Below are 12,162 nucleotides of genomic sequence, written 5' to 3' on the forward strand. Positions count from 1 at the left end.
CAATAGAAAATCTTTGGAGGGAGCTGAAAGTCTATGTTGCCCAGCGACAGCCCCGAAACCTGAAGGATCTGGAGAAGATCTGTATGGAGGAGTGGGCCAAAATCCCTGCTGCAGTCTGTGCAAACCTGATTAAGAACTACAGGAAACGTCTGATCTCTGTAATTGCAAACAAAGGTTTCTGTACCAAATATTAAGTTCTGTTTTTGTGATGTATCAAATACTTATTTCATGCAATAAAATGCAAATTAATTATTTAAAAATCATACAATGGGATTTTCAGGATTTTTGTTTTAGATACCGTCTTTCACTGTTGAAGTGTACCTATGATAAAAATTACAGACCTCTACGTGCTTTGTAAGTGGGAAAACCTGCAAAATCGGCAGTGTATCAAATACTTGTTCTCCCCACTGTATATATATATATATATATATATATATATATATATATATATATATATATATATATATATATATATATATATATATATATATATATATATATATATATATATATATATATATACACACATACACAGTACATAATATCCATAATATTATACATATATTTTTTTATTATTATTTATTATTATTATTATATGACATCGACATTTTATATATTTGTATTATATTATATTATATATCTATTATATATACTATAACCGGGCGTAGTGGCGTGCGCCTGTAATCCGGCTACTCGGAGGCTTAGGTTGGAGGATCGCTTGAGGAAGGGAGCTCTGCACTGGGCCACGCTATGAGAGGGTGTAGGGCAGCCTGGAATCATGGCGAAACCCAATCCATATCCCTGTGTCGTAAGAGGCGACCAGGGTTGCGTCAGGAAGGGCATCCGGCGTAAAACCTGTGCTAAATCAGTATGCGGATCACAACGGATGATCCGCTGTGGCGACCCCTAACGGGAGCAGCCGAAGGACGAACATATTATATATGCTATATATACACATTATATACAGTATAATATATATATATATATATATATATATATATATATATATATATATATCTCTATTATAATACCAACCTTGCACACTAAAAACTCGGCTCGCCGTCACACGATCCCTATGAAATTGCTGTGGCACTTAGCGGACATGCCGACAATGTTTGGGAAGTCTTGGCGTTCCATAGTACCACTTGCATTTTGCACAATGCGTATTTTTATCATTCCCCGTGTACGGTCTGTCGTCTGCTACCAGCTATGTTGTACTGCTATCCCGTGCATGTGCACGGGTATCGCTAGTGTGTGTATGTGTGTATATGTATATATATATATATATATATATATATATATATATATATATATATATATATATATATATATATATATATATATATTGGGTGGTTGCTTGACTACCACTATTCTCAGGTTTTCCCTTTGTCTGTATGTTTGTTGGGTGATTGCTAGAGTACCCTTATTTTCACTTTTTCCATCTGTCTGTGTGTTTGTATGTGTGTATGTTTGTTTGTTTGTATGTAATAGACAGCTCTGGAGGCCAGAGGAATCAACCGATTTTGATGAAACTTGACAGGTAGGTTCATACCACGATCTCGTATGATTTTGAGCACCGTTGCTATGGACACCACGTTGCCAAGCAACGGGACTTTGAAATGTTTGAAAAATCCTAAAAAAATTATTTTTTCGAAAATCAAAAATCAGCTTCTGCGATTTTATGCGCACTATAATCGACCTCTTTGTCAAAAGTTTTCAGCCCGATCCGTCAAAAACTGTATAACTATTATGCAATTATGTCGCGACCACCCATGTTGCCTACGGCTTGTCTGTTTGTTTGTATGTAATGGACAGCTCTCGAGGCCAGAGGAGTCGACCGATTTTGATGAAACTTGACTGGAAGGTTCATACCAGGATCTAGTTGTATGCTTTTGAGCACCGTTGATATGGAACGCCACCGTTGCCTAGCAACGGGACTTTTAAATGTTTGAAAAAATCCGAAAAATATTTTGATTTTTTTTTTTCGAAAATCAAAAATGGGCTTCCGCGCTTTTAATGCACACTATAATCAACTTCTTTGTCAAAAATGTTCAGCCCGATCCGTCAAAAACTGTATGACTCATATGCAATTATATCGCAACCACCCATGACGCCTACCGGCTTGTGTATATATATATATATATATATATATATATATATATATATATATATATATATATATATATATATATATATATATTATATACACCTCCTATATAATTTATTTTTATCTTCTACTCTACAGCCCATTGACATGGAAGGATTTCAGCTGTTTATGAGGACCTATTTGGAGACGGAAGTTCCTGATGAACTTTGTCAACATCTATTTCTTTCCTTTAAGAAGAAATCTCGTCATCTGAGCCCTGCCCCATGCCTGCAAAGAGCTAGCTCTCTCTTCACTACTGGAGGTATCAGACTTGATCTTTGTCTGATAACCACAGTACTATTTTGTTGTATCTCCACCTTGCATCTTTCCAGTTCACCATCTACTTTTCTCTATTCCCTGTGCAGATCGCAAGACCATTGACACTGGGATAACGGCACACACAGCTGTGGCCTGTGCCCCCATCACAGGTAAAGGCATTGCTCGCTTAAATAATAGCCATGACCTTCGATAAAGTATCTTATTTACTGCATCCGAATGTGTGATGTATTCAATTTTGTGACTGGCAATAGTCACAAAATCTGTTTTTAATGTGCTGTGTTCTGTTTGCATGGAGAGATCAGTCTATTCCTGGTTGTTGCCTGGCAGGTTCCAGCAGCAAGGAAATTGTCCAAGTGATGCGCCAGTCAGAGTCCTGCAGCCCACACTTTGGGAAAATCGAACAAACCTCCACAGCAGACGGACGCACGGTCCAGTCAGAACAGCTGTCTTTGGCAGCGGCTGGTGGAGGATCAACGCCTGCGTCGTCCCGATCATCATCCCAACGTTCAACGGGCACTCTTGGGGCACAGGCCTGCAGGGCACTTGACAAACCCTCACACACTTTGTTCCCACCAAAGTCACCAGGTGAGGATGTGCAAGTATAAACAAATAGCACTGGTAAATCCACAAATTCTCCAACCATGTTTATTTCCTTCTTTTCTCAGCCTCATGCTTGTAAAATAAAATATTAAAGGCCAACATTCTATAATTGTCATTTCGAGTCTGGTATTGATAAAATCTCTGCCCTGCCTTTGAACTTACCATCACCAGACACAGATGTTATCAAGTGTGAACCTTTTTGCAAATTTCCTTTCACATCATGAGAAAACATAAAGATAAGCTCACACTTGTGAATGACACACAAACTCAGGTTTGCAAGCTTGCAAATGCAGATTATTATGGGTGACACATTCCTGTTTGGGGGAAATGGTAAATGTCCTGAGTTTGAGCTGACAACACAAAAACGGACCTTGGGAGAAATGCAGAACTTGGAATGTTATGAAGGGTGTTGAAAAGGTTTTCCAAACAAGATGCTCACAATAGTCCAGGAAACACCTACCTTTTATTTTTCATTGCATAAGTGTATGTAATTAGTAAAAGAAAATACTTGAAAACGAATTCGATATTCCTATTGAAAAACGTTTTTAAAATCTCCATTTCTTAGACTATTGTATCTCGTTCGTTTGTACAGCATTTTGAACACCCCTCATACATAACTAATGCTCAGAGTTGCATTTATGAGGAAAATTAGCCGAAAGTTTGCTGAATGGTCACACAAAGGTTGTGAAGATCGATACTTCAAGTTTGAACATGTTTATGGATATGAAAAGCTATTTGTGCAAATGCAGGATCTATTGTTTATACTTTATATCGATCTGGAAATGACTGTTTGCATTGAATTTGACTGGCTTGTAATCCCCTCTATTCAGAACTGCAAATGGCTTTGAGAAAAAAATGACAATGTAATCAAGTTTATATTGAAGGTTCAATTGAAACTTATCCTTGCAGATGTTCAAAAGGACTTTTGTCCTCTGGAGTTGTGAGTACCCTGCCAAGATTAAATTGCATAGTTGACTCGAGAAATTAGACCACCATATGCATTAGATATGCTGATGCTGAAATAGAAACAGCTAGACTTTGGACACATCATGCACGTAGAAAACGAAAGTCTGAAGAAGTCATCCATGCTGGGTATGGGTGAGGAAAGAAGATGAAGGGATTATATGCTGGATGGATGGGGTAAAAGCTGCAACCAAACTGTCTCTGCCAGAGCTTCAGAAAGCAGTACAAAATTGGGATGTTTGAAGAAATCTGATCATGAATGTCACCTGAAGTGGAACACGACTTGACGGAACTATATAGCAAGACAGTTGACTCAACTGGATCCTTGTACACTCCTTTTGCCAATTTCCTTAACATATTTGTGTCTAAAAGGGGGCCATCTATTTATTTCTTCGTCAAGTATCGAAAATGTTTGACACCCCTCCCCCCTCACCCCTACTCAACCATGGTGATTAGGTCTGATCAAAGAATTACTGAATACTCGTACAATAAAAATGAAATGTAAATAGTGAAAGTACAAAACAATTGTTAGTGCAGTTTTGACGTCTGTATTCCATTTTCGCTTTTCTCACAGGCACTTAATATCATTTGGAACTAGAGGGGGAGCACTCGGTCGAGTGCAAAACCTCCGCCGCCAAGACTGCTAGGTCACTCAAGTGAACCTGATATCCTATTCATTCAATTTGACATCAACAGTGCTCACAGAGTTATAGTTTGCAACTTTCCCTTTTACTTTTAACTTTTACATACTCAATTCATTCGTCATAACTACATTCCTTGAGACAGAAATTGAATTTACATGGGTATATCAACCTGAAGTTCCAAAATCAGCTGCAATTATAATTTTGGCATGTTTTTTGTTCAAAATCACTTATAACATGTAGAAATGCAAAAAAAAAATCGAAATTTTGTTGAAAAAAAAAGTTGCAAAATTTTGTTTTTTTTGGGGGGGGGAGGGTTGGAAATCACTTAAAACATGTAGAAATACAAAAACAAAAATTCAAATATTTTTTTCAAAATGGCCACCATAGTGGCCATATTGGATTTTGGACCAAGTCCAAAATCTAATGGCATGATTCTTGGACCATACCTCATCTCCCCACCAAGTTTTGTCGAAATCCGTTGAGGAGTTTTTCCATAATACTGTTCACAAACAAACAAACAGACAGGGGTGAAAACAGTAACCTCCGTCCATCTTCGATGGTGGAGGTTAACTAAAACCAGAGAGTTTGGTGTCAAAGCCACCCAATGCTCACCTGTTTATACATTTATCGTTTTTAAAAGACTCGTCTAATAATTAATATTTTTTATAAAGCATTGTACTGAAGTCTGATCCAAATAATTTTAAAGCAATATATGTATTTGTGTATTGTAATCAGTAACAAGAGCGCAAGTGGGCACAATATATGCCCGAACAAGAAGGTATATACAGAATTGTGCTACTACATGGAAACAGCATCCTCGTTGCCATGGCAACCACTTTAGATGACGAACGTAGGTCGCGACACACCGTCTCCACAGTCTGTACCTATGTACCAAATATGAAACGTGAAAGTTGAAAACTTTGGGAGTTAGAGTGCGGACAGGAATGGACGGATGGATGGACAACAGGTATCACATTATACGCCCCGATATATATATATATATATATATATATATATATATATATATATATATATATATATATATATATATATATTTTTTTTTCTATATATATATATATATATATATATATATATATATATATATATATATATATATATCGGGCGTATAAAAAGTGTGGTAGATAAAAACATGAGAAAGGAAAAAATAACTTGCACCAAAAACTAACATTTTCACGCTGACGCTGACGCTAAAAGACTAGTCTCATAATATTTTTTTTATAAAGCATTGCAGTGGTCTGATCCAAATAATTTTAAAGCAATATATGTATTTGTATATTGTAATCTCTAAAAAGTAGTGTGGTAGATAAAAACATTAGAAAGGAAATAACTTGCACCAAAAACTTTAACATTCTCACACTCATGCCGGGGTATCGCTATAGCTCTCTGTTCTTCAAACAGGCGAGCTAAAAATGAATGCAAATGAACATATTTGGTAATGGTAATATAACTCCCATTTGATGAATCCCTTGATGCAATTGCAAGGTTTCTGACTGTTGATTGGCCTTGTTGACAGTATACTGTACACTGTCACAATGATGGAGGCATATGTGCATGCGCTGCGTGCCACCTTTCCTTTCTCAAATATTGGGATGATTCCATAAAGTACAGGACATTAGGGGTGTGTTCCATTATTAATCGGCTTACTTTCGCTTGCCAAGCCAGCCGTTCCTTTTCAACCATTTCATTGGAGTGCTTGCTTGTGAGCTTGGCAAGTGCTCTAAAAGCTGATTGGAAAAGGAACACACCCCTGGTCAGCCTGCACTCAACTCCTCCCTCCCATACACATCATGTATGCCAGTGATCTTCAGTATTTTTTAGGAGGGAACTTTTGTCGAGAAGACTTAAGTGTGAGAGCTGCCACACCGCCTGCAAGACTCCAAAATGGCTGTTATTAGGCCCTGCCTCCACATACTATTTTTTTTTCATTGTAGTTACTGGGTGGCAAGCATAATTCTTTGCATACTGCCATCTACTGATGGAGTTGGGTTACTTTGATGTGTGCAGAAAACGCATTGGAACACTCATTTGAACCCATTGAGTCAATATTATAGCATTTGTGGCGGATTATGATGGGGTGTTTTCACATTTGTGTATTATTGGCTGCACGTCAGGGGCCACATTTGAAGCCACCAGGGGCCGTCAGTGACTCGTGGGCTGCGCAATGAAGAACAGGGATGTATGCACCGAGCTGTACCCCACCCCCTCCCATCCCCCACCTTTTCCAACTTTTTACCATATGTTTTAAATAATGAATGTATGGCACAGAGGTGTTAATGTTAAAAGAAGTCACAAACATATTTTGACTGTGGAGATTATGCCAAAGCCTTTTATTTATGAAGGCAAGAGGTGTTCCATTACAAGAACAGTATACTATATATATTCCACATACAGCACAACTTTTAACTTTGCATTCATGAATTGTGAGATGCCTTTCTGTGTTTGCAGGCATGACTCCATCGAGATAACGCCATCAAGGCGTTGGTCTAAGTGAGGAGAATTTTAGAATTTCCATTGGTACATTCTCCGACTGCTTAAAAACAACATTGGTGCTTCGTAGTTGTGATTGGTGAATGTAACGCAATGCGGCAGATGGCACTTGTTGGGGTGAAATACAATTTGGACTCACCAGTCAATGAGTGGGTCATCAATAGCCTTTGTATATATGTGTGTGTATATATATATATATGTATATATGTGTATATATATCTATATATGTATATACATATATATATATATATGTATATATATATATATATATATATGTATATATATATATATATATATATATATATATATATATATATATATATATATATATATATATATATATATAGTGGGGAGAACAAGTATTTGATACACTGCCGATTTTGCAAGTTTTCCCACTTACAAAGCACGTCGAGGTCTGTAATTTTTATCATCGGTACACTTCAACTGTGAAAGACGGAATCTAAAACAAAAATCCTGAAAATCACATTGTATGATTTTAAAATAATTAATTTGCATTTTATTGCATGAAATAAGTATTTGATACATCAGAAAAACAGAACTTAATATTTGGTACAGAAACCTTTGTTTGCAATTACAGAGATCAGACGTTTCCTGTAGTTCCTAAACAGGTTTGCACAGACTGCAGCAGGGATTTTGGCCCACTCCTCCATACAGATCTTCTCCAGATCCTTCAGGTTTCGGGGCTGTCGCTGGGCAACACAGACTTTCAGCTCCCTCCAAAGATTTTCTATTGGGTTCAGGTCTGGAGACTGGCAAGGCCACTCCAGGACCTTGAGATGCTTCTTGCGGAGCCACTTCTTATTTGCCCTGGCTGTGTGTTTCGGGTCGTTGTCATGCTGGAAGACCCAGCCACGCCCCATCTTCAATGCTCTTGTTGAGGGAAGGAGGTTGTTGGCCAAGATCTTGCGATACATGGCCCCATCCATCCTCCCCTCAATATAGTACAGTCGTCCTGTCCCCTTTGCAGAAAAGCATCCCCAAAGAATGATGTTTCCACCTCCATGCTTCACCGTTGGGATGGTGTTCTTGGGGTTGTACTCATCCTTCTTCTTCCTCCAAACACGGCGAGTGGAGTTTAAACCAAAAAGCTCTATTTTGGTCTCATCAGACCACATGACCTTCTCCCATTCCTCCTCTGGATCACCCAGATGGTCATTGGCAAACTTCAGACGGGCCTGGACATGCGCTGGCTTGAGCAGAGTGATCTTGCGTGCACTGCAGGATTTTAATCCATAACGGTATAGTGTGTTACTTATGGATTTCTTTGATACTGTGGTCCCAGCTCTCTTTAGGTCATTGAACAGGTCCTGCCGTGTCGTTCTGGGCTGATCCCTCACCTTTCTCATGATCATTGATGCTCCATGAGGTGAGATCTTGCATGGAGCCCCAGACCGAGGGAGATTGACTGTTATCTTGAACTTATTCCATTTTCTAATAATTGTGCCAGCAGTTGTTGCCTTCTCACCAAGCTGCTTGCCTGTTGTCCTGTAGCCCATCCCAGCCTTGTGCAAGTCTACAATTTTGTCCCTGATGTCCTTAGACAGCTCTCTGGTCTTGCCCATTGTAGAGAGGTTCGAGTGTGATTGATTGAGTGTGGATAGTTGTCTTTTATGCAGATAACGAGTTCAAACAGGTGCAGTTAATACAGGTAATGAGTGGAGAATGGGAGGGCTTCTTAAAGACAAAACTAACAGGTCTGTGAGAGCCGGAATTCTTACTGGTTGGTAGGTGATCAAATACTTATTTCATGCAATAAAATGCAAATTAATTATTTAAAAATCATACAATGTGATTTTCAGGATTTTTGTTTTAGATTCCATCTTTTACAGTTGAAGTGTCCCTATGATAAAAAATACCGACCTCTACATGCTTTGTAAGTGGGAAAACCTGCAAATTCGGCAGTGTATCAAATACTTGTTCTCCCCAATATATATATATATATATATATATATATATATATATATATATATATATATATATATATATATATATATATATATATATATATATATATATATATATATATATATATATATATATATATATATATATATATATATATATATGAGCCTGGTGTTGTCGCAGTGGTTAGGGCAGCGGCTTGGGATCCAAAAGCTCCTGAGTTCAAGCCCCGTTGGGCCACTGAATTAATACACCAGGGGGTTGACTCAGCCTGTCATCCTTCCGAGGTCGGCGAAATGAGTACCAGTATACTGGGCCGGTGTATACCCTGGTTAAAATAGGTGTACCATATCCCTGTGTCGTAAGAGGCGACCAGGGTTGCATCAGGAACGGCATCCGGCGTAAAACATGTGCCAAATCACTATGCGGATCATACGGATGATCCGCTGTGGCGACCCCTAACGGGAGCAGCCGAAAGAAGAAGAAGATATATATATCTCACACACACACACATCTATATGAGAGTGTGTGTCAATATTTGTGTCTCCTCCATAACTCCAAAACCATAAAACCTAGCAGCCTGAAACTTTGCATTCATTCTAAAAATAACTTCAAGGAAGTGCAATGACTGAAAATTGGGAGTTTGGATTCATTAAAACACCTCTTTTGAGGATAATTAACGGCCTTATTTCATTATATCCTTTATCAGGTTCATCCTCCTTGGTCACTGCTCTCTCTGGGGTCTTAAGGTGTATCCTAGGTAACTTTGCTGGAGTCTGAAGCTACCATGTTTTTTGGCCTGTTCAGCCATGCCTTGACGTGGAACAGGCCATAGCGATTTCTTAATTATAAAGTGTTTTTTCATTTTCCTCACTCATATCGAATGCCTGTTCATCAGAGCTATGAATCGCTGTATGCAATACATTGCTATTGTAAGTGCTATAGTTATCAAATGAGGAAAAAAATCATGCATTATGTAATATAATTTCCACGATCTACTCTCACGGACAAATTAAAGCACATCATCAAAATATTATTTTGGTTTTGAGGAACAGGTATCGTCGTCCAGAATAAATACGTCTCGAAATCTGGAGTGAAATCTGATAATTTAAAGAAATAACGAGTCTTATAACTAAACCAATGTACACTACCTATTTACTTTAAGCAAGCAAGGCGATGTTCCCTCCTTCTCCATATATACACAAGAAAATGTGAAATTTCCAAAGCATTAAACTTATCTTTTTCTACTGTTTAGAGAATTATATTGAGTGAACAAAAGATTTAAGATTGTGCCAAAATTAACCAACTTCATTGAGCTTTATGACTTAATGCATTCACTGCTTGACCTCACGCTCTGTCCCCTAGACGGGGCCCTATTCATCCCAAAGTTAATCAAATGTTCAAATAACCAACGCAACTCTGGTGAAAAACAGACGTTTTAAAATAAAGTTATAACGGTTGCGTGGATGGCGAAATATACACCACGTGACGTGTGCACAGGGGAGCAGGCAACATGGCGGATTATCTGCAATGTTTATTTCACAGGCGATTAAACTTTGCGACGTCTCCAGGGTAGCTCTACATTAAACAGCAACTCTTTTGTGGATTAAGTCACTGTGGATTGAATGAATTAATTTTATTTCATTAACTGCTGTGTGTGTGGTGAAGACCAGCTTTCAAGTTAAAGAGATCCTATATGGAATGCAAACACATCCTGGCCAGCCCTTCCTTACCAACCATTGAATTGGAGTGCTTTCTTGAGTGAATAGCCACTTGCTGAGTGCCCTACAGTCGAAGGCAGTATCGCGCTCTGCCATACTGAGCGAATTGTTCAATAACTGCGGACTCCTTTGCCACGCCATGTCATTTAGAGTGAGTGGTTCGTGCTCCGTCATCCTTAGCGAGTGGTTCTTGCTCCATCATTCTTAGCGAGTGGTTCATGTGCCATCATCCTGAGTGAGGAGTTCATGCTCCGTCATTTTGAGTGAGTGGTTCGTGCTCCATCATCCTGAGCGAGTGGTTCATACTCTGTCATTCCGAGCAGGGTGTTGTGAAATAATACCCGATTTCTGAGCCGTTTGCCATATTAACGTGTTTTCTAAATTCCTGAGCCAATTCTTTTTTCCACCCGTCCCATGAAGCTGTTTATAAAGAATAATGTTTGTGATCGTATCCCTGAAACGTCCACATAAATGCAATGTTGTTTTTTGATATGAGCTACTCAAGGTTTTTGGGTTGTATTCAGTACTTACTGGAGAGGGTAATCACACTGACTCCAACCTGCCGGTTCCCGAAAAATTGCCAATATCGGCCGTGCATGCGTGTGTGTGTGTGTGTTCATAAAGCATAACATATTGTTGCGGTCTTCGCGCCCGCCGGCGTGCGACGGCCACGTAACTCGAATCGCGGCACGTCGCCCACCGGACGGACAATCCAGTCGTGACCCTCTCGGACTAACGCCGGGAACCAGTCACGGGTGGACCTTTCGGTCACACCGCGATCGAGCCAATCAGCCCCCGCGTGGGATAGGGTTGCTCGCCAAATTCGAACTACCTAAGTACCCACGCGGAGGGTAGACCGGGCGATCGCACCTCGCCGCAGGTCGACTTCGGACACGGGCCACTTAAGCGACCCGTTCCGTACTATCAGAATAACCGAGCGGTGTTATCGTCGACCTCGACGGTTCGATTAATTATCGGGCGTATTCAGCCCACTACCAACCCTTTACGTGAAGCAAGATGGGGGTTCAATGGGGAAAAGACGAAGCGAAGCGGGAGAACAGTTCAACAATAAAGCACGTTTATTCTCGGCACACGGGAAGCACACAAATACAATTCCACCAAATGCACACAAAAAAGAAAACACAATTCCATTTACACAAAAAGCAAACATAAAAGTGAAAACACAGTGCAGAGCTAATACCGACTACCGAGCACACGGCAACACTTATACAATTCTACTTCACAGACGGCGCCGACAACACATACCCAAAACCAAGGAAAAGAAATACCCTCAAGAATGAGGTAGGCCTGGGGCCGAGACCTGGTCGGGCCTACCCGTCTGGTGATGAGACGCGGAGCGGCGATGGCCCCGCAACCC

General features: G+C 39.5%; 1 protein-coding gene across 4 annotated transcripts in view; it reads left to right on the forward strand.

Annotated features, from left to right (window-relative positions):
• Positions 1 to 12,162, forward strand: part of LOC147028329 (diacylglycerol kinase beta-like) — a 315,192-nt gene that overhangs the window by 153,359 nt on the left and 149,671 nt on the right. For all 4 annotated transcript variants that reach the window (XM_085878634.1, XM_085878633.1, XM_085878631.1 and 1 more), the window contains 3 exons: positions 2,246 to 2,408; positions 2,512 to 2,574; positions 2,753 to 3,010. In XM_085878634.1, the coding sequence (XP_085734760.1) occupies positions 2,246 to 2,408; positions 2,512 to 2,574; positions 2,753 to 3,010 (484 nt within the window). The remainder of the gene's footprint in view (positions 1 to 2,245; positions 2,409 to 2,511; positions 2,575 to 2,752; positions 3,011 to 12,162) is intronic.

This window comes from Eptatretus burgeri, chromosome 4 (genome assembly GCF_056783735.1).
Source record: "Eptatretus burgeri isolate ZD-2024b chromosome 4, Ebu_testis_v1, whole genome shotgun sequence".
Taxonomy (NCBI): Eukaryota; Metazoa; Chordata; class Myxini; order Myxiniformes; family Myxinidae; genus Eptatretus; species Eptatretus burgeri.